This window comes from Jaculus jaculus, chromosome 5, assembly GCF_020740685.1.
Source record: "Jaculus jaculus isolate mJacJac1 chromosome 5, mJacJac1.mat.Y.cur, whole genome shotgun sequence".
Lineage (NCBI taxonomy): Eukaryota > Metazoa > Chordata > Mammalia > Rodentia > Dipodidae > Jaculus > Jaculus jaculus.
In genome coordinates this window covers 55,277,419-55,300,267 of record NC_059106.1, presented here as the reverse complement: position 1 = coordinate 55,300,267, position 22,849 = coordinate 55,277,419, and the positions used below count along the sequence as shown (strand labels likewise).

General features: G+C 53.9%; 1 protein-coding gene across 3 annotated transcripts in view; it reads right to left on the bottom strand.

Moving 5' to 3' along the window:
- Positions 1-9,338: 9,338 nt before the first annotated feature.
- Epha8 (EPH receptor A8) overlaps positions 9,339-22,849 on the bottom strand; it is a 32,631-nt gene continuing 19,120 nt past the window's right edge. Inside the window, exons 4-17 of one of the 3 annotated variants that reach the window (XM_045151116.1) lie at positions 21,528-21,683; positions 18,793-19,128; positions 16,909-17,033; positions 16,669-16,831; positions 15,570-15,663; positions 14,844-14,911; positions 14,088-14,234; positions 13,805-13,990; positions 13,519-13,580; positions 12,715-12,927; positions 12,018-12,167; positions 11,747-11,937; positions 11,330-11,497; positions 9,339-11,176 (exon numbers count right to left, since the gene is read on the bottom strand). In XM_045151116.1, coding sequence (XP_045007051.1) covers positions 11,062-11,176; positions 11,330-11,497; positions 11,747-11,937; positions 12,018-12,167; positions 12,715-12,927; positions 13,519-13,580; positions 13,805-13,990; positions 14,088-14,234; positions 14,844-14,911; positions 15,570-15,663; positions 16,669-16,831; positions 16,909-17,033; positions 18,793-19,128; positions 21,528-21,683 — 2,174 coding nt within the window. In that variant the 3' untranslated portion in view covers positions 9,339-11,061. Of the gene's footprint in view, positions 11,177-11,329; positions 11,498-11,746; positions 11,938-12,017; positions 12,168-12,714; positions 12,928-13,518; positions 13,581-13,804; positions 13,991-14,087; positions 14,235-14,843; positions 14,912-15,569; positions 15,664-16,668; positions 16,832-16,908; positions 17,034-18,792; positions 19,129-21,527; positions 21,684-22,849 lie in introns of those variants that run through there. The other 2 variants (XM_045151117.1, XM_045151118.1) reach the window with 2 other exon arrangements.

Sequence of the window (22,849 nt, the reverse complement as noted above, 5' to 3'; positions counted from 1 at the left end):
TGTGGCCTTGGATACCTCACTTGTTTTTTGAGGCAAGGTATCACTCCAGCCCAGGCTGACTTGGAACTCACTCTGTAACTCAGGCTGGCCTTGAACTCATGATGATCCTCCTACCTCAGCTTCCAGAGTGCTGGGATTATAGAAGTGAATCACTATGCCCAGCTTGTTGGTTGGTTTTTTTTTTTTTTTTTGGAACATCTTACTTTGTAGCCCAGGCTGACCTCAGACTCATAGCAATCCTCCTGCCTCAGCTTCATGAATGCTGGGATTATGGATGTGAGCCACCACACCTGGCTCTTGGGATAGCTCTTTTATCATGTTCTCAACTGCTTGCCATGCCCCTGCTGGGTCAGGGATTGAGTAAACTTCATTCACACTGATGGACCCAGGAGCCATTCTTCTATGGGTTTCTGTTTGCTCAGGGGTCCAAATTGGGCAAAGCTTGCTCCAAAGAGATGGTATCATAAAGGGACAGTATAGGCACTCTCTGATGAAAGGGGAAGGTACCCTGAGACAGAGCCTTTCCTTTTGCCTCTCAAACTTCTCCCCTGGGAAATTTGCTATCATTCTGCTGGTGGTACCTAGAAGGGTACGCAGCAGCCAGGAGGGGACTCAAAGCTAGTTCAGGAGTTTCTGTCCCCCTTTCTTCCTTCCTTCCTTCCTTCCTTCCTTCCTTCCTTCCTTCCTTCCTTCCTTCCTTCCTTTCTTTTTTGGTTTTTCGAGGTAGGGTCTCACTCTAGCCCAGGCTGACCTGGAATTCACTATGTCACTAGGGAGTCTCAGGGTGGCCTTGAACTCATGGCAATCCTCCTACCTCTGCCTCCCGAGTGCTGGGATTAAAGGCATGGGCCACCATGCCCGGCTTCCTTCCTTTCTTTATATATAGAGAGAAAGAGAATGGGTGCCCCAGGGCCTCTTGGCTACTGCAAAGGAACTCCAAACAAGCTCCAGTTGCATTCACCAATTTGTGCATCTGTCTTTACATGAATGCTAAGGAATTGAGCCCAGGGGTGGTAGGTTCTACAAGTAAACACCTTTAATCACTGATCCATCTCTCTAAACCTTCTCAGGGCTTTCTTTTAAATGCAAACTATGGGCCTATAGGTGACCTGAAGTGAGACACAAACTATGCCTCTGATGGTGTGTGAACTTGGTAAAGTCCTTGATCTCCCTGGAAAGTCTGGGGATACTTTAAGTAAGAACCAAGGGGTGTGAAATGAACAATCTGATGATTTTGAAGCCCTCTAATTCTTTTTTTTAAAAGATTTTATTTTTATTTATTCATTTATTACAGAGAGAGAGAGGATGGACACATCAGGGCCTCTAGCCACTGCAAACAAACCCCAGATGCATGTGCCACCTTGTACATCTGGCTTATGTGAATTGAACCCAGAGAATTGAACCTGGGTCCTTAGGCTTCGCAGGCATGTACCTTAACCGCTAAGCCATCTCTCCAGCCCCCTCTAATTCTTTAATAGGAGCAAGGGGGGATTATTCCAACCTTCCGAGTCTCTGATTTGGTGCCTATGTTCTCTCTAGTCTGTGAGTGTCCTGGGGGCAAGGATTATATTGTTTATTCTAGAAATCACAGACCCAAGCATGGGATTTGTCACAGAAGAGATGCTCGGTAAGCATTCATTCATTCACTCAGCAAACATCAATTTCTACCTGCTTGGGTTAAGGCACTGAGTAATTTAGATGAGGAACCTGCTTCTTCAGAGAATACTGGTATCTGGGGCAGAAAGTAAACAAGTCCAATAAACATATACATGAGATAACTCCTCTGGAGGGGAGAGTGGGGTGACCTAACAGCGACTCAAGGAGGGGACATCTTCAGATGGTCACCCTGGGGCTGAGTCTTTCACAGATGGGAACATCATCTCTGGAAGAGGGAATGGGGAATTCAGGGCCTGAGGGTCAAAACATGACAGGAAAGGAAAGGTGTCAACTGGGGAGGATAGTGGGGTGAGTGTGGGAGAGGAGCAGAGCCGGCTGTGTGGGGTGTTGGTAGCCAGAAAATGATTTTAGAAGTGATGGCAACCTGATGTAGCATGATCTGGTTTGTGTTTTTTAAATATATATTTTAAAAATTAATTTATTTTTTATTTACAACTTCCATGATTGTAAACAATATCCCATGGTAATGCCCCTTCCCCCACTTTCCCCTTTGAAACTCCATTCTCCATCATACCCCCTCCCCATCTCAATCAGTCTCTCTTTTAGTTTGACGTCATCATCTTTTCCTCCTATTATGATGGTCTTGTGTAGGTAGTGTCAGACGCTGTGAGGTCATGGATATCCAGGCCATTTTGTGTCTGGGAGAAGCACGTTGTAAGGAGTCCTACCCTTCCTTTGGTTCTTACATTCTTTCTGCCACCTCTTCCGCAATAGACCCTGAGACTTGGAAGGTGTGATAGAGATATTGCAGTGCTGAGCACTCCTGTCACTTCTTCCCAGCACTGTGATGCCTTCTGAGTCATCCCAAGGTCACTGCCATCTGAAAAGAGAATTAAATATATTTTTTATTTTTATTTATTTGAGGGAAATAGGTGGGGGAAAAGAGAGAGAGAGAGAAAGAGAATTGGTGCACCAGGGTCTTTGGCCACTGCAAACTCCAGATGTGTGTTCCCCCTTGTGCATCTGGCTAGTGTGGGTCCTGAAGAATCGAACCTGAGTCCTTTGGCTGTGTAGGCAAGCACCTTAACCGCTAAGCCATCTATCTCTCCAGCCTCCCCACACCCAGTTTATGTTTTTTAAAGTTCCATTTTGGCTGGGATTATGAGGATGGCGAATGGACATAGAGAGTCATTAAGAGGCTTCCACAAAGGATTTGAGGTTCAGGACACAGAGATGTGCCCTCTCACTTGGAGTACATTTTGGAGACAGCTCAGACCTGCTGATCAGGTGCAGTGCACCCAGAACCCTCCAGGGGAATCCAGCACCCTGGACAGCGCCTGTTGCGGAGTCCAGCACCCTGGACAGAGCAGCTGGTGGGGTCCACGTGGCCAACTCAACTCTTTGAGTTCTTTCTTTCAAGATTTATTTTTATTTATTAGAGAGAGAGAGAGAGAGAGAGAGAGAGAGAGAGAGAGAGAGAGAGAGAATGGGTGTGCCAGCGCCTCTAGCCACTCCAGACGCATGTGCTACCACATGCATCTGGTTTACGTGGGACCTGGAGAATTGAACCTGGGTCCTTAGGCTTCCTAGGCAAGCATCTTAACCACTAAGCCATCTGTCCAGTGCCAGCCCCCTTTGAGCTGTTTCTGAAACCCTATTCCTCCTGGGACAGCCCTTAAAATTTTTCTCTCTCTGTGTGTGTTATTGACTAGCAAAGGCTATTTTTAAAGCAGCAGTGGGTTCACAGAAGAGTTGACTGGGAGGTAGAATTAGTCTTCCTTGTGTGGTTTTTGTTTGCTTTTTCTTGTTTCTTTGAGGGGATTCTTTAGATACAGCCTGGGCATGATCCTTCCTCTCTTAGTCTTCTCAGCTGGAATCTTAGCTGGGCACCACCAGGCCCTGCTAGTTATGTTTTTTTAAAAAAAAATAAAATTGTGTGGGTGTGTTGTGCACGTGTGAGTGCAGGAGCATGCGTGTCAGTGTGTGTGGCGGTCAGAGGACAAGCTTGGGTGTTGGTCTCACCTTCCACCTTGCTTGAGGCAGGGTCTATTGTGTGGAGCTGGGTGCACCGGCCTAGCTGCTCCTCCAGCTTCCATGTGATTTTCCTGTCTCCACCTCCCGTCTTGCTGTAGGAGGACTGGGATTACAAACACACCACCATGTCCGTAATGGGTTCTGGGGATCAGGTCACCATGCTTGGACAGCAATGAGTCATCTCTCCAGCCCCCTAAATATTTTTACTTTTAATAAGAAGGATATCTCACCCTACAGAGGATAAAAACAGAAAATAATGTAGCAGGCTTATATGCGCTCATCATCAAGGTTAGTAACTTCTTTCCGTAGGATTCTGAAGGCTACCTTTTTGAAATATATATATAAATTATTTGCCATCGTGCTGGTGCATGCCTTTAATCCCAGCATTCAGGAGGCATAGGTAGGAGGATCACCATGAATTTCAGGCCACCCCGAGACTGAATTCCAGGTCAGCCTGGACTAGAGTGAGCCCTACCTAGAAATAACACTTTATATATATATAATTTTTTTGCAATTTTTTATAATTTTATAATAATTTATTTATTTGAGAGAGTGAAAGGGGGGAAGATAAGGGGTGCACCAGGGCCTCCAGGCACTGCAAACTCCAGATGCATGGGCCGCTTGTGCATCTGGCTTACGTGGGTCCTGGAAAATCAAACCAGGATCCTTTGGCTTTGCAGGCAGACACCTCAACTGCTAAGCCATCTCTCAAGCCCTGAGGCCTACCTTTTTAAGAAGAAAATTGATGAACTATGATAAATACCGCTGTGCTGAAGCCAGGCTTATCTGACCCAAATGTTTTGTGTTGTCAGTATACACTCAGCCTCTCAAAACCTATGTGCCCCATCATAATGTGTACTTTTAAGGTTTACATAAATGACATGACATTGTGCATATTTCTGTCGTTTACTTTCCATAATGACTCCTGGAACACATGCCTGTGTTGACACATGTCAATCTGCGCGTTCATTTTAACTGAGGCAGATTTTCCACGGTACTACAAAGCCAAGTTATTTTTCTGCTTTCCTATGGATAGATCTTCTCTTTGCTTATTGATTAATTGGTTGGTGTGCATGCTGTGTGTATGGGTGTGTGCTTACCACTGCACATATGTGGAGGTCAGAGGACAACTTGGCGTGTGGGTCCTCTCCTTCCACCTTCTTTGAGACAGAGTCTCTCTTGTTGCTTTTTGCTACTGTGAAGGCCAGTCTAGCTGGGCCATGAGATTCAGGATTCTCCTGGCTCCACCTCCCATTGCTATAGGTGTGGTAGGATTGTATATGCATGTACCACTCTGCATCTGGCTTTTATGTGGGTGCTGGGTATTGAACTTGGTTTGACAGATTTGTAGAGCAAGTAAGTAAGTGTCTTAATCTGCTGAGCCATTCTCCCCACCCCTTCTCCCATCTAAGTAATAACCAGGCTCGACCCTACTTAGCTTCTGAGATCAGACGAGATCAGGTGCATTCAGGGTGGTGGCTGTAGACTCCCCAGCCCTTTGCTTTGCTTTTTAAAAATATTTTATTTTTATTTATATACTTATTTGAGAGAGAGAGGGAGAGAATGGGTGCACCAGGGCCTCTAGCCACTGCAAATGAACTCCAATGCATGTGCCACCTTGTACATCTGCCTTATGTGGGTTCTGGGGAATTGAACCTGGGTCTTTTGTCTTTGTAGGCAAGTGTCTTAACTGGTAAGCCATCTCTCCAGACCTTTGTTTGTTTGTTTGCTTTTGTTTTTGAGGTACGGTCTCACTCTAGCCCATGATGACCTCAAATTCACTATGTAGTCTCAGCCTGCCTCGAACTCACAGCAATCCTCATATCTCTGCCTCCCAAGTGCTGGGATTAAAGGTGTGCACCATTATGCCTGACCTCTTTGCTTTTTATTTAAAAAATTATTTATTTGAGAAAGAGAAAGAGAGAGAGAATGGATGTGCTAGGGCCTCTAGCCACTGCAAACAAACTCCAGACACACATGCCCCCATGTGCATCTGGCTTGTGTGTGTTCAAACCTGGGTCCTTAGGCTTTGCAGGCAAGCACCTTAACCATTAAGCCATCTCTCCAACCCCTCTTTACTTTTTTTTAAATACATTGTAGATGTGCTGGATAAGCTTGGACATGTGTCCTCTTGCATGCAAGTAGAAATCACTGCTGGTGGGGCTGAGGGTGGAGCTCAATCACAAAGCGCCTGCCTAGCATTCTTAGGGGCATGGTTTAATTCCCAGCACTGTCAAAAAATAAATAAATAAAGCTTTGAAGTCACTGTTGATCCTCTACCCTGGTATCTTTTATCTGTAGGGGGATCTGCCCCCCAGCTACTGTGAGTGTCAGCTGCTGGGAACTCACAGCTCCTCCTTGGAAGGGTGAAGGATCCATGAATTCTTGCGTAGCCTACAGCCAGTGATTGACTAACATGAGGGTAGAAAAGGTCAGGTTTCTCACCTCCAGGCAGATCAGCTGTCAAGTTACCAAGCTCCAACTCACCTCAGGGGATCACACCGGTGTTAATCTCCTGCAGAGAATGCTGCATGGCTCAGCCTGTCTTCCGCTCCAGCTGCATCTCTGCTCTCTTCCACCTGAGAACGACTCCTCCATGAATCACCTACACAAAGATTCCTGTCCCAAGTCTCACAGAGAGATCCTAACCTAGAGCAGGCACACATGAGTGGGGCAGTTGCCTGGGTCATAGACCTGCTCTGTGTTTCTGAGCCAGGTGTGGTAGCACACACCTGTGATGCCAGCACTCAAGAAATGGAGGCATGGGCTGGAGAGATGGCTTAGTGGTTAAGGCACATGCCTGTGAATCCTAAGGACCCAGGTTCGATTCTCCAGGTCCCACATAAGCTAGATGCACATGGTGGCATATGCATCTAGAGTATCTTTGCAGTAGCTGGAGGCCCTGGCATGCATCCATTTTCTCTCTCTCTCTCTCTCTCACTCTCTTTCTCTCTCTGTCTCTAATAAATAAATAATTCTGGAAAAAAAAAAAACGAAATGGAGGCATGCATGAGGTTCAGGAGCTCAAGGTCATCCTTAGTTACATACTAAGTTTGAGGTCTAATTATTCTTACCATCATTGCTATTGTTATTTTGCAGTGGTTTTTCTGGGTAACCAAGGATGGTCTTAGACTCACTGTAGGTCAGACTGGCTTTGAACTTGTGATCCTCCTTCCTCAGTCTGCCTCTCTCTCTCTTTTATTGTTTACTTTTGGTTTGGGAGGTAGTGTCTCACTATAGTCCAGACTGACCTGGAATTCACTATGTAGTCTCAGGCTGGCCTTGAACTCACAGTGATCCTCCTACCTCTGCCTGCCGAATGCTGGCATTAAAGGCATGTGCCACCACATCTGGCTCTGCCTCAGTCTCTTGAGCGCTGGGACTATAGGCATGCTCCATCAAACCCTGACATGCACTTTTTCTTGGTCTGTAGACATTCTTGGTTTTAGTGACACAAACCTTATCATCATTTCCTTTATCATTTATTTTATTTAAAAAATACTTTATTTGCTGGGCATGGTGGGTGGTGGTGCACACCTTTAATCTCAGCACTCAGGAGGCAGAGGCAGGAGGATCACTGTGATTTTGAGACCACCCTGAGACTACATAGTGAATTCCAGGGTCAGCCTGGGCTAGAGTGAGATCCTACCCTGAAAAACAAAACAAAACAAAACAAATATTCTATTTATTTGCAAGGAGAGAGAGAAAGAAAGAATGAATGAATGAATGAATGAATGAAGATGGATGCACCAGGGCCTCCAGCCCCTGCAAACAAACTCCAGACACATGTGTCACTGTGTGCATCTGGCTTGTCATGGCACTGGGGAATCAAACTGGGTCCTTAGGTTTAGCAGGCAAGTGCCTTAACCGCTGAGCAATCTCTCCATCCCTCTATTGTTTATTTATCCTTTGTCTTCTTTGTTTTGTCCTCTAACATCATAAAGTTATTTTGTTTTCTTTCGTAGTTTTATATTTTTCTTTCCACATTTAACACCGTAACTTGAGTGGCGTGAGCTGAGGGTTCATTTTACCTTTTTTCTATAGGCTATGCAATTGTTCTAACATTATCCTTTAACTGGATCACACCATGGTCAAGCTCCCCTGTGTATTTGGCTTTCTTCTTTTATCCCTTGGTCTCTGACTGGAATGAAATCTTAACTATCTTAACTATTGCAGCTTTATGACAGCTACGGAAATTGCTAGAGTGAATTTCCTTCCCCCTCCTTCTCCTTTTTTCCCTTTCAAAATCATCTTGACCCCTCGAGGTTCTTTCTTCCTCCGTATACACTTAGGAATGGCCTTGTCACATTGCAGGGAAAGTACACCATGTAGCTTAAACTGGAGGGACAGGCAGCTCTGCCACGGCGAGGCTCCCCACAGGGTACGCGGCTTGCTTCCCCCCTCCACATTCCACGCCTTCCTCTCGGGCTGCCAGCGGACTGTTTGCACCCTTCAAAGCTAACTAACACGTTCTTCCTCTAGGAAGCCCTTGGTGACGGTCCTGGCCACCTGACCTCCTCTAACCCTTCTGTGCCTCTCGTTTCCTGGACACTAGGCAAGTTGGATGCATCCCCCTGAGTGACCTCTTTTGTGCACTGTATAACGTCACTTGGTCGTCCTGGTGCCTCTGAAGATGGGGACAGCTCTGTGTCATTCATCACTGTGGCCCACGGTAGGGGTTCAATAGGGTCCAAGGAAAGGAAGTGGTTAAGGGCTTTTTCTCTTAGGGAAAGCAGGCGTTCTGAAGCGGGACCTGGAACTGGGTTTGGAGTTTCAGGGGACACGCCGTGGGAGTGCAATCCAACCAATCTGACTTTACACGGGGCTTGTGTGCTATTGCGACTTGGCAGGAGCGTCGCACGTGCCCTGCTGACTGACTCCTGCATTCCCACCTTCTTCCTGTGAGGTTTGCAAGAGCAGACTCCTCCCTCAGCTGGAAACCACTTAAAATTTTTTATTTATTTGAGAGAGAGGGAGAGAGGCAGACAGAGAATGGGGATGCCAGGGCCTCCAGCCACTACAAACAAAGTCCAGATGCATGCCCCACTTGTGCATCTGGCTTACGTGGGTTCTGGGGAATTGAACCAGGGTCCTTTGGCTATGCAGGCAAGCACCTTAACTGCTAAGCCATCCCTCCAACCCATTTGCTCATCTCTGAATGACCTCAGGGCACCTTCCTCAAATGCCCCAGTATTGATCCCAAGTGGACACACTACTGCCCAGATGTGATGCCACCGTGCCCTGCCCCCACCCTCTGACCTAGCAGTCTGTCATGGGCTCCCGCATGTGACTAGTGGGTACTTCTTCCCTCCATGCCCCAGAGTCCCCAGAAAGTCGTTCCCATGAACTCTGCCTTACTTCTCCTCTGGAGGGGGGTGTCTTTCTTCTCCCCAAAGACTTAGACAGAGCACTGTCCAGTTGTGAGGCCTCAGCTGGGCATTGAGCTCCACCTGCAGTTTGAGAGCCAGACCTCGATGAGGCACGTTGGTTAGTACTGCAGACATAGCTTTGGGCAGGCTAACCTTCATGAGACGCCCCCCCCCCCCACCAGGGTTGAAGTGGGCGCATTGCTCCCACCTCCAGGGACAGAAGAGCTGGAGGAAGCTAAGGGTGTGGGGTGCATGGCAGGTGCCTAGCAGAAGGCCACTCCTTCCTCACTGGGACAGACAGAAAACGTGAGACACACAGACAAAGATGAGGCAGAATTTATTCTCGTTGTAGGTAACTTCCAGATTTGGGATGGGGACCACAGAGAGGCAGACAGCGGGAGCCCTGAGAGGGACTCCACATTGGTGGGGGGAGGGGGGCTGTGCCTGAGGATCCCAAGCCCAGAAAGCAGGTGAGTAGGGTGGAGTGGGGTGGGGTGGAAGACAGAGTCCCCTGCTCGTGTCCTGACCTTGTTTCCCACTTCCATAGGAAGGAAGGGCAGCTCGGCTATATAGTACTATAATATATAGAGGCGCGAGAGCTGGCCACGGCACCTGGGCGGGGCTGAGACCCCCGAATTATTGCAGGAGGGAGGGGGCTCAGTGCTGGTGTCTCCACGCCCCGCAGCTGTGCGGGCTGGGGGCGGGGCTCGGCAGGGGCGGGGAGTGGGCCGCCCCTCCCTCTGGGGGCTGGCTTCCTTGGGCCTGCCTTCCCCGGGATGGGGGCTTTCTCACCCGGGGTGCTTTTTATGTGCTTTGAAGACCATTTTTGCATTGTCAGGAGTGACAAAAAAAATATTCTGACATGGTAGAAAAAACATATTTACATACCCTGGTGGGCCGTAAGCGGGGAGGGTCAGCCAGTGGGGAGGGGCTTCCCAGGCCCCTTCCGTTCCAGCTTTCCCACTGTGGAGTGGTGTGGGGGAGGAGGGACCTGGGCCAGGAGGAGGGGATGGGTCCAACTTGGTTGTCACATGACCTCTGGCAAGGCCTCACCCTGGTGGTACAAGAATGGGTGGGCCTGAGGTTGAGAAGTTGGGTCCTGAGCTCCTGAATCCAGCCCAGATGGTTGGGTGCGGTGGGGGGGGGGGGAGACAGTGAGAGATTGGGAAGGGCATCAGACACGGGAGTCCATAGCCCTGGCCCTGGCCAGGCAGCCAAGCCCCCTCTGAGGGCAACTTGAACCCTCTGCGGTGATGCTTCTGAGAAAGGTGACCAGAGACTGGCCAGGAACCCTGTTTTCCTGTTGAGCAGCAGGGGGAGCCGGCAGAGGTTGCAGGTGCCCCCCCCAAAGTAGGAGAGAAGCCCAGTCCTGAGTCCAGCTAGGGGTGGGCTCATCCAGGTGGGCTGGTTGATGGGCCTCGTGCTGGTGCAATTTAGAGCCTCCAGACATGGGTGGGGAAAGGAGGTGGGGCCTCTGCCGGGTCCCCACATGGGACCTGGGCACCGGGACCCAGGCAGCGTCAGGTCAGGGTCCCTGCTCACATCTTGCCACACACACCTCATTCGTGACACATGGTCACACGTGTGTGGCTCCTGCCTTGATGGAAAAGCACGTGCCAGGTGACCTGTTCACAAAGGTACTGGGGCCTGACTGGGGCCACAGACAGGTAACCACACACTGTTCTCATCTGTGACAGTACACCTCTGCTGCAGGCCACTCATACGGTCACGCCCCCAAGCACACGCGCACGGAAGCAGGTGAGTGATGTTTCTTTCTGTTGGTCTCTGGTGTCGAGGACTCAGGCTCTGCAAGACACAAGGTCCCATGTCTCATGAAGGCAGGGATCCTGACCACCTGGGGCATCCAGGGTCCCTTTCCAGGTATCTGGCCCATGAAACTCTAGGTTCTGCGGCACAGCCCTGGACTCCTTAGTGCCCGAGAGGCAGCTGAAGATGAGAAGAGACCTAGGGTTCCCCTGACTGTTTGGTGGCCCTGCAGGACCTCTGCCAGCTAGCGTGACCAGAGCCAAGCGGCCATGAGTCAGAGGTGCCGGCGGGGTCCCTGGGTGCTGCTCAGCTGGGCTCTCATGGTCTGGATGCTGCCCAGTATCTTCTTCTGGTGGCCCATAAGGGTGATGCCCAGTGCACGCACATCCCTAGGAAGGAAAGAAGATCAGTCAGCGCGGCCTGGGAGGCTGGGTGCCAGGAAGACACCTAATCCTGTGCCCACCATGGAACTGTCCTGCCTCTGGCTCCCCGCCCTCTCCCCCAGGCCCTGCCCCATGGGGTCCGGTGAGTCCCTCACTCACTGGGCGTTCATGCGTAGCACCATGCCGAGGGAAGAGTACCCGCCAGCGGCGAAGTGGTCCCGGTACCGGCCCATGCGGATGGAGTCCAGCCAGTCCCCCACCGTGAGGTCCCCGCCTCCACCTCCTCGGAGGTCAAAGCAGCTCCTGGCAAAAGCAGGTGGCGGGCACCTAGGGGTAGGGAGTTCAGTAAGTGGTTTGCTAAGGCTCCAGCCTTCCCCAGAGACAAAGACACTGGACACCCTCAGCCTCCATCCGAGGTGGGGGGGGTTGCAACTGGGAGGGTGGGGGCAGGGCTGGGGCTGGTTCAGAGATCAGGGCAAGAGTCGCCTTAGGCCCCCCGATTACGTTTCACCCTGAGCCGGGCACTGGTCGGGGAGAACAACAGGCGGTGACAGCGCTGAGGTGGGCACGAGGTACCTGCCAACCGTGGCCGTGGCCCTGAGGCTTTCAGGGCTGTGGATCAGAGCGTCAAGGACGCTGACGACATGAGAGAAGCGTGGCCGCTGCGCCCGGTCCTTGTGCCAGCAGTCCAGCATGAGCTGGTGCAAGGCCCGCGGACAGCCCATGGGCGCGGGTAACCGGTAGCCTTCCTCCACCGAACTGATGACCTAGAGGGCACAGCGCTGGGATCGGGCTGTGTCCTCGGTCTCGTGAGGCCCTGCCGCTGCCTCCTGGGTCCCACACTCACGTCCTGGTTGGTCATGTTCCAGTATGGACGCTCGCCGTAGGCCAGCACCTCCCACATGACGACGCCAAAGCTCCACACGTCGCTAGCCGAGGAGAAGGTGCGGAAGGCGATGGCCTCGGGCGCTGTCCAGCGGATGGGGATCTTCCCTCCCTGGACAGGCACAAGAGCGCTGATGGCTGGCCGGCCGGCCTTCCCTCCTAGCCCAAGGCAGGGAGCAGAACTCTGGGGTCCTGTTGCCCAGTCTGCCTCCTTCTAAGGGCACCTGTTCTGAGGGAAGTCTGCCTCCCTGAGCCACTGGGAAGATGAAGAGACGATGCCTGGCCCAGCTCGTAACATGCCCAGTGAAGGATTCACCGGGTGGGGCCCGAACCATCAAAGGAACGCAGGGAACAGCCTGGTTCTTCTCCATCTCCTTCTCCCCACCTTCTCCTGGCCCATTTGGCCACTGAATCCTTTCTCCACAGAATCCTGACCCAGCCCCAGTAGGGGAGGCTACACTTGGGGACAGGTGGGCGGAACCACCAACACCCAGACTTTTGTCCTGAAGAACCCTGTCCGCCACCAAGGACCCTAAGAGCAGCCCAGATCCCCGTGGAACATACTAAAACATGGCTGGGTTTCCACCAAGCTTTAGACACAGTTGCGAAGTCCTGCCCACATCCCTGCCCCTGCCTGAGGGAAGGTGGGGACGACTCACGGCAGTGGTGTAGGCAGCGTCAGGGTCATCCTCCAGCGCTCTTGAAAGTCCAAAGTCTGACACCTTGCACACCAGGCGGCCATCCACCAGGACGTTGCGGGCAGCCAGGTCGCGGTGGATGTAGCCCAAGTCTGAGAGGTAGCGCATGCCAGCGCCCACTCCTCGGAGCATGCCCACCAGCTGCACGATGGTGAACTGTCCGTCGTGGGTCTGCTGAGGGACACGGCAAGGCATGGCTTGGGCTCTGGGAAAGAGCTTGGCCTCAGACTGGGAATCTGTCCTGTGTGACTGACTCTCTGGGAAGCAGAGGTGACTCTGTGATGGGCAAACTATCCCCTGGTTTATATATGCACCTGTCCCTAGAGGTGTATCCTTGGGCCTCTTGTGCACCCACAGAGACCCTATGAGGCATCTGGAGCAGCCTGACTGTTGGCCCATTTCGGAGAAGAAGAAATGGAGGCCCACAGAGGTTAAGTCCTATGCCTTACATCACCCAGAGAACGCATGGCAGTATGAGGTGGATATCTGGCCACTTCTTCCCAGCTAGTGATCCAGGTGGTATGAGAGCCTCCCAGACATGCCTCCGCTTGAAGGAGGACAGCAGGGGTCCTTAGAATGGGGCCTTCATAGTAGAGGCTAAGAAGTCACCAAATGCTTGTAGCAGCCAACTTTTTCCATTGTGCTGGGTAACGGGATGTGGGGGGGTTGGGGCCACCATCTCTTTAACACGCAGACTGAACCCCCACATATGGGCAGCAAGGTGGACACACCCCACCTGCATGGATAGCGGGAATGGACACGCACCCTCAGGAAGGCATCCAGGGAGCCATTCTCCATGTACTCGGTCACGATCATTGCCAGGCGGCCTGGGTGGGGGAGGGATGATGCCGGCTTGGTAGAGGGCAGGGAAGGGCAGAGCAGGGCAGAGGAGATTCTAGGGACATCCACCTACCCAGGAGCAGGGCTAGCCATAAGGGTCCCAGTGGGACCAGAGCCAAGGGGGCAGAGAAGATGGGTCAGGGGACAGAGCCCGAGCCCTGTGTGGGGTCAGGGGGTCCCCAGGGTGAGGATGCCTTTGCTCAGCACCTACCTCGGGTGACGACACCCTCAAGGCGGATAATGTTGGGGTGCTCGAACTGGCCCATGATGGCGGCCTCGCTGAGGAAGTCCTGCCGCTGTCTCTCCGTGTAGCCAGCTTTGAGGGCTTTGATGGCCACCGGCACATCGCTTTGGCCCGGCACCCGCAGCCTTCCATAGCAGACTTCTCCCGACTCCCCTGTGAAGCCCACGAAGGGAGGGGGGCAGGGGAGGGTGGTGGGACCTGGCTCTGCGTCCCGCCCCACACGGCCCACCCTCTCAGCCCCCAGGCTCACCCGAGCCAATGATCTTCTCAATATGGATCCTTGACGCCTCGATCTCTCGGGTGAAACTGCGGCCTGCCCGGCCTGGCTCCTCATAGGTGTGGGGCTCTGGGAACTTCCCTGGGGGGTGGTTCAGGGGCAGGAAGACAGGTGGGGGTGCTGAGGAGCCAAAGAGAAGGTCCCTTAGTGGGAGCTGGAGGAAATTCCCTCTCTTGGCATCCCCTGGGGAGAGCAGGGGTACGTGTGGTGTTCTCTGGACGTGGTGGCAAAGGGCAGGCGTCCCACAAGCACTTGCCAGGTGAAAGCAGGGCCGGCTGTGAAACTGCTCTGGGGTCTGGGTCTCCAGTGAGTTCTGAGCTTGTCAGTGTTTTTTTCTGGGGTTGCTTCTAGAGCTTTGAGGTAGTTTAGAATTGCTCGGAGGGTGGTAATGTGATTTTAAAAAGAAAAGACAGATTTCACAAGTGCCAACTTTGTCTGAAAACGGTGCCAGAAAGACGGTGTTAAGGATTCTGAGGCTGCACTGAGCTCAGCAGGAATGAATGTTAGGATTAACATTAATCGCAGGAATGGGGTGTGAAGGGAGGAGTTCCTACATCTGCCTTGTGTCCTATGGCCTCTATGGGATCCTGAAAATCTCTCTGTAGCACAGGTTCTTGTTCAAGAGGGCATGAACCCCCCCACAAGTGAGTGGGCACACATGTGCCTTTCCGGGACGAGAGGGTCTTGGCTGTCCAGTGGTCCCCAGCCCTCCACACATACCGCACTCACCCTGCCCGTTCTGGTAATGCATCTTCTCCCCGTCCGAGTCCTGGAAGGCCTTGCTGTAGCCACAGTGCCTGCGGGAGACAGCCACCACTCTGCTGGGGCCAGGCCAGCCCGGACCACATTCAGAGGGTGGGTCAGCGGCCCCCCCTTCCCTGGCTGGTCGGCTCTTGCTCCTTGGCAAGTCTGCGAGGGAGGGTGTCTGTCCTCGGGCACGCAACCCACGGACTGTGACGGCCGTGAGAGTCACAAAGCAGCCACGGTGTGCTGGTCCGCACATGACCCCAGCACATGAGACCACACTCGCTGGAGGAGCCAGGCTGAGGCTCCCAATGCAGACACTACAATACTACCCTGGCAAACCCCTCTCTCTCCCTGGCCTCGGTGCCTCTATCCATTGCAAGGTCGCATACTCACCGCCCGGACCCATATTCGGTACCATCCCACCCCACCCCCATTCCTTGAGAGCAGAGTGGGGGAGGAGAGAGAGGCTGCAAGGGCGACCTCCGGTTTGAAGGTCCGGTTTCACCGTCCCATCCCATCTGCTGTGTGACTAGGCGGGTACTTAACATCTCTGGTTCCCAATGTACTCATCTGCAAAACGAGGCCAGAATCTCTACCTTACTGGAGGGTCACTGGGTCAATGAGGTGGTATGTTTGCCAGTGAGCCAACCCGGGGCATGTAGGAGCACTGGCTGGGAGGGGTGGGGGTGGGGCGGCGGGAACGCCCACCTCTTCTTACAGATGAGCAGCAGCAGAAGCACCACCAGGCCCGTGATGAGCGTCAGGCAGATCCACACGATGGTCCGCGTGTCGTAGCGGGGCCCTGCAGGAAGGCCAGGCCCTCTTCAGCCACCAGCCATCCCTCCGTCGCTGCCCACCCTGTACCAAACGTCTCTTTGCCTCTCTGCACCAGACTACCCAGCCGCTGCGCCTGGGGACTGGGTAAGCTGGGACAAAAAGCTCTCGCCCCCCCTGGGCCAAGTAGGTGAGCTGGACCTCCTGTCCTGCCTGCCCCTTTCAGCACCAGGGTGGAATGAGCTGAGCCACGTGCGTGCGGTTCTCAGGGGACCGTCCCCACAGCCCTTCCGGGGAAACCCTGGCCCTACATGCAGCTATCACACAAAGGAGGCTCAGAGATCTCAAGCAACTTACCTGAGGCCACACAGTAAAGGGGATGGAGGGGACAGGATTGTCACCTCCACTGTCAAGGTGATCTCAGACCTATGAGCACTTAGGACCCACAAGGGACAGAGCAGTGCCAGGCAGGCATTCACTCACTATCCTACAGGTGAAAGACCCTAGCTGCCTCCCCTGGGTGTGTGAATGGGTGAGCCTCAAAGTCCAGTGGCCCTCATACTTGCAATGCCACAGAATGACCCCGAGGATTAAGCAAACCCCAACTTTGGGCAGCACACCCCAGGGTTGCTGACTTTCAGGATTTTACCTGACCAGCTCCCAGGCCCAAGGTGCACATGTGGTAGGGAAGGGGTGAAACGGGGTGAAACTGGGTTCTGCTGCCCCGGGGGTCAGGGTGATCACTGTAGCATTCTGGCCCTCTCTTTCCTGTCTACGAAATGGAGCTCCCAAGAGATGATGGAGGGATGTTCCTAAGGTCCCTTACTGGCAGTGGTCGCACTGACACTCAAGAGAGGCCAGCAGGTGCCAGGGCTGCCACCTGCTGTGTGGCCTTGGGCAAATAACTTTTCTTTTCTGAGCCTCAAGTTTCTCCCTGTAAAAACGACTTTGACAGCCCCTAGTTAGTGGGACAATCCAGCCTGGCACGGGGCCAGCTGGCTCCCCTCCTCTCCTGCCTTCTCTGCACACTCACGGGGTTTCCCGGTCTCCACCTCCATGGCCTGGCTGAAGCGGCCGCAGCCTGCCGAGGTGCGGGCTCGGACCTGGAACACGTAGCGCGTGCCGGGCTTGAGGCCTGACACGGTGGCGCGGGTGGTGACAGCCTTGAGGGTGGAGTAACTCTGCATCTCCTTGTCCTGTGCAAAACAGAGGAGGTCAGTGAGGCCACCATGGCCCTCCACACTGGCTTCCTGCCCACCCCACCTTCTCGAACCTTCTCGTAGTACTTGATCTCGTATTCCAGGATTATGCCATTGGGCTGCTCTGGCTCCTGCCACAGCAGGGACACACTCGTCTGTCCGGCCCGCTCCTGCCGGATCACCACCACCTGGGACGGGGCTGACACAGTGGCCACCTGTCAGGTGTGGGATGAGCCATGCAAACGCCTTGGCCCAGCCCTTGCCCAGGCCTCGGTGGAGCCCCCGGCTCAGCCTGCTGGCCCTCCTTGCCTCTACTCCAGGACAGCCAGCAGCCGCCCTGGGTCCGTGCCTGCAGCTACCACATTCAGCACCAGCAATGCCTGGCTGCTCCCGGGCCTCCACCCCCAAGCAGAGGCCTGGGCAGAGCAGGCACTCAGGTGTGTCTAAGGAAGGAGCTGGAGGCTCCCGTCCTGTCTGGGATCACACTGGACCCCAAGGGAGGGGCATGAGCTGAGCCGGACCCATCTAGAGTTCAGGGGTTCTCCAGCCATATGAAGTGCCTCTACAAGTGCCTCTCTGTCCCCTGCTGCGTCCGCACAGTCGCCTGCGCTATCCTGACTGTGCCGGGAGGTCACACACCAAGCTGACCAAAGCCAAACCAGAAGTGCCAGATGGGTGCGAAGGCTCACGCCTGGAACCCCAGCTTGCAGGGTTGAGGCAGGAGCATTGTCTTGAGTCTGCTCAGCCTGGGCTACACAGAGAGACCTTGTCTTAAAAAAAATAATAGTAGCCCCAAAGCTACAACACCCCCTTGCCTCAGCCAGGCCTCAAGTCTCTCATACCCCTCTGCTTGCCCCAGGGGACCTCTGCCCACACCCTCAGGTACCCCACCTGCCCCAGCTGCCCAGTTCTTCCTGTTCTGTGTCCGGCTGCCCTAGCATGTCTGGGGGCTCCCCATGGCAGGGAACGAATGCACACACTCAGAGCTCACAAGTGAATAAATGCTGCTGCAGAGTTTGATGTGCAAAGCCAAGAAGTCCCGAGGTCCTGTGAGAACAGAAGGGTTGGTAGCACTAACAAGGCGCACCTGGGTGCTGTCTGAATGCGAGTGAGTTCTCTGCCCGCCCCCATCATCTGTGTGGCAGGGCAGGCTCCGAGCCCAGGGCACATAGCCCTGCTTCACGCAGTACTGTGGCTCCCAAATGCTGTCAGGTAGGGCGGGTTTAGAGGGACAGGGAGAGGTTTCCTGGGGACATCAGATAGGCAGGCTCTAGAGCCACTGAAAGCTGGTCACTTGGAAGTAAGACAGACCCGGATTTAAGTCCAAACCTGTAATTCCAGCACTTGGGAGGCTGAGGCAGGAGGATTGGGTGTTTAAGGCCAGCCTGGGCTTCAGTGTGAGTCTGAAATAAGCTTAGACTAGAGTGAGACAGTCTCAAAGACAAAAAATCACGATGGTATCTATTTCTGATGACATCGAGTGAACTGGCCCGCAAGCCAGCTGCCGGCTGCACGTTCTCATTCCTTCCCCCCACCCACTTCTCTCTCATCTCACGTGGTAGGGAAGGCAGGTGCTGATACACCCATGGGTCCCAGGAGGAGACAGAGATCGAAGCAAGGAAATCACGGAACCCAGGCTTGCAACCCGCTGTGCTTTCTGGGTTCCTCTCACTCCCTGAACACATGCTGCTTTTTAAGGGCACAAAGAAACCCTACTCAGTGCCAGATGTAGCAGCACACGCCTTTAATCCCAGCACTTGGAAGGCTGAGGTAAGAGGATCACTGTGAGTTTGAGGACAGCTGCTTTAAAAAAAAAAAAGGTTCCTACTCAGGTCCTGGTGGAAAAGCAGGCCCAAAAGAGGCAGTCACTCGCCTACATCCCCTAGCAAGTCGGGCTCTGATCTCAGGGTGGGCTGGAGAGGCCAGCTTGCTAGGGGCCTAGGGGCTGCTCCGCCTACCTGCCTGGTTCGTGGTGATGTTGACGACCGCCGCGCTGTGTGGCTCAGGGCTCAGGTTGGACACACCATTGACAGCCTCAATCCAGAAGGAGTAGTTCATGTGAGCCAACAGGTTGGCCACCAGCAGGCTGGCCTGTGCCAGGCTTGTCTGCTGTGGCACAAAGCGGGTGCCACTCCCGCACGCCTCACAGTGGCTCAGGGCCCAAGGGCAGCGGCGGCACACAGCATTGTAAGTGATGTCACTGCGCCCGCCTGGGTCCAGAGGAGGAGCCCACTCCAGGGTCACAGACGTCCCGTTCACACTGGAGATCAGGTTCACTGGTGCCGAAGGAGGCCCTGGGGACAAAGGGCGACAGGTGGAGGTGGGCCTGGCCTAGTCGTCACATTCTATCTGGGGCCACTTAAAAATCAGGTAACTTGGGCTGGAGAGATGGCTTAGCAGTTAAGCGCTTGCCTGTGAAGCCCAAGGACCCCGGTTCGAGGCTCGGTTCCCCAGGTCCCACGTTAGCCAGATGCACAAGGGGGCGTACGCGTCTGGAGTTCGTTTGCAGAGGCTGGAAGCCCTGGCTCGCCCATTCTCTCTCTCTCCCTCTATCTGTCTTTCTCTCTGTCTGTCACTCTCAAATAAATAAATAAAAAATGAACAAAAATTTTAAAAAATATCAGGTAACTTCTACGCCATCCTGGGAAGCTCCCAGGAACAGAGGCTGTTGTCTGCAGGTTGGTTCCATGGTATGAGCATCTGGGTCCAGGAGCCTGAGCCCACACATGGAGCAGAGCCAGGGGGACACTGGGTACTCAGAGCTGGAGGGACACCGTGGTCCTAGAGCCCCACTATGCAAAGTGCCTGGTCATGTCTCCCACCTCCTTCCCACCTCCCAGCCAGTGGCTGTGCTAATGTTAAACATGGAACAGGGGCTGCGGAGATGGCTCAGCGGTTAAGGTACTTGCCTATAAAGCCTGATGACCCAGGTTCTATCCCCCAGTACCCAGGTTAAGCCAGATGTGCAAAGCGGTGTATGCATCTGGAGTTTATTTGCAATGGCTGGAGACCCTGACACACCCATCCTGTTTGTCTCCTCATCCACCTCACTCTTGCAAATAAATTTTTCAGAAAAAAAAAAAAAAGCTACTTTTCAGGGGTTGGAGAGATGGCTTAGAAGTTAAGCACTTGCCTGTGAAGCCTTGACTCCCCAGGACCACGTTAACCAGATGCACAAGGGGGCGCATGCGTCTGGAGTTCATTTGCAGTGGCTGGAGGCCCTGGCATGCCCATTCTCTCTCTCTCTATATATATATACCTGCCTCTTTCTTTCTCTGTCTATTGCTCTCAAGTAAATAAATAAAAATAAAAAATTTTTAAAAATCTACTTTTCAAAAAAAAAAAAAGTGGGACAAAGTGCAGCCCCAGGAAGCCCATCATGTCCCCAGGGCTGTGGGCACCAAGCAGCCCTGTCTCATCACTGCCATGCGGGTCCATGTCTGGGCAGCACAGATTCTGGAGAGAAGGGCAGATAGCCCTTAGCTGGGTTAGTCCCCTCACGGGACAGGGTAGGCCTCTTGGGGGTTGGGGATGAACTGGGGGAATGGAGGGGAACTCAAGCCATCCTCAGAATCCCAGGCTGGCAACACTGGACTCTGGAGGCCAGTAGGGCACAACCTCAAAGCCCCAGGCTCCAGCTGTGTGCAGGAAGGAGCGGCCAAGCTCAAGGTGGGGGACACCAGAAGCCCAGGAGCTGTAGGCACCGAATCTGGGCTTGAAAAAAGCCAGCATCCTGTCAGCTTCAGGCAAGTGCCCAGGACCCCCAGCCAGGCACACCTTACCCCAGGAGCCATCCTTTCTGCCCCAGCAAGTGCCCTACCAGAGAACCACTGAGGAAGGCAGGGTGGTGATAGTGGGTGAGAGAGAAGGAAGGGGTTCCATTTGCCATAGACCTTTGGCAGTGAGAGCAGGGGTTAGTAACACCAAGTGGCCTGTGGACCCGCCTGGCCAGGAGAGCGTGAACATCTGCAGCCAGCTGGAGGCAGGGCGAAGGAGGAGCAGTGCCAAGACAGCCCTGTGTCCTTTGCATACATGTGACCACCTGCTCTCCAGGCACAGGCTTGCTTGCAGAGCCGGATGTGTACGAGCTGAGCCCACAAGACTAAATGTTCAAGCTTGAGTCCCTTCAGGTGTCCTGGGTCACACATGTGTGCACCGCACACTCAGGCATGCAGACACTGTCGATGGGAGCATCTGCCAACTCAGACATATACAGCCACACCATCCTTGCGTGCAGCACCCAGGGGCACACACTCCATGTTCATACACACACACACACACACACACACACACACACGCATGCACGGCAGTGCCCAGCCTTCAGCAGCTCCCCTGGCCCCTCTAGGACAATGGCAGAGGCGAATGTTGCTCTGACTCCCACCCTCATCCCCCAGTGGATCCCTCAGTTTGCCCACCCAGCCCCGGGGCATTGGCATCACTGCCAAGACAGAACATGACTAAAGCCACCCAGCTCAAATTGCCTTCTGGAGAGAAGAGGAAGTGAGGGAAACATGTCCCTAGACAGGTGGCAGGGATACATGACGAGAGTCTGTTCAGAGAGGTCAGGCTTCCTGAGGTGTCCTAGTCTCCCCCGCCCAGCCCAGACTGCTCCTGGCCCAGTGGAAGCGTATGTCCCCAGTCCACCCACAGACCTGGCTCCTCAGCCCTGCGGGACCCAGCAGGTGTTACTCACGGGTACAGGCGGCGGACGGCGGGTCCAGGGCTGCGCGGTAGTAGCTGAGGTCACAGCGGCAGGCCTGGGCAGCGGGCGTCTCCGAGTGGCTGTGGGGAGGGCAGCGAGCACACAGCTGGTCCCCGGGGGCCGACTTGTAGAAGCCCAGCTCACAGGCTGTGGAACAGACGGCAGGCGCACACTCACACTCGCTGGAGCTCCCCCGCCACAGGCCTCCAGGGGGAGGTTCCCACTCCCCACCGCCACCTCCAAGCTCCCCACTGGGTGGGTACCAGGGCAACGACGCAGCGACAGGTCTGTGGCATCAGAGCCCAGAGGTGTGTGGCTTCCTTGGGGCCACTCAGTGGGCTAGGGGCAGAGCTGAGCTGGGATGCAATTACTACTAGCTCCAGTCCCAAAGTGGGCGCCCTAGAGCCCCACCTCTGAGCTTCTCGAATCCTGTCTGACACGGGACACTTGTTCTTGGGGTATGGTGTCTAATAGCTGAGACAAAGGAGAGCCTCAAACCCTGGGTGTGAGTTGGGTGAGAGGTACGGCCAGATGGAGAATGTGGGTGGGTGCTGAGGCACAAGCAAAACCTCTGGGTCCCTAACCTTGCAGCCATAGGGCCATCTCTGCGAAACACAGCTTCCTGGCTCCACTGCAGACCCCAAGTTGGCAGAGCCCAGGGCTCAGGACTCTGCTTTACAAGCTCTCCAGACCAGCTGACTAAGGAAGGACATGCAGGCTCCATCCCTCCCAGTCCCAGCCACACTGTCACCTCTGCTTCCAGGCCCGCCTGCCTCCCCACACCCAGCGGCCAGAGAAGTCACTCCATCTCTCAACCACTGTTTAGGGCCAGGCCGGGTTGGGACCCTATGAAGAACTACAAGTTGAGGAAAATGTGCATGTATCTCACCATCACTGCCTACCTGCTCTACCCCTCAGACATCGAAACAAGAAACCCTGGCAGGGCTAGAGAGATGGCTTAGCGGTTAAGGCATTTTTGCCTGCGAAGCGAAAGGACCCAGGTTCGATTCCCTACAACCCACGTAACCCAGATGCACAAGGGGCACATGTGTCTGGAGTTCATTTGCAGTGGCTAGAGGACCTGGCGTGCCCATTCTCTCTCAGTCTATCTCTCTCTGCTTGCAAATAAGTAAATAATTAAAAAAAAAAGAAAAAGATAGGGCTGGAGAGATGGCTTAGCGGTTAAGCACTTGCCTGTGAAGCCTAAGGACCCTGGTTCAAGGCTCAATTTCCCAGTACCCACGTAAGCCAGATGCACGAGGTGGCGCATGCATCTGATATTCGTTTGGAGGCCATGGTGTACCCATTCTCTT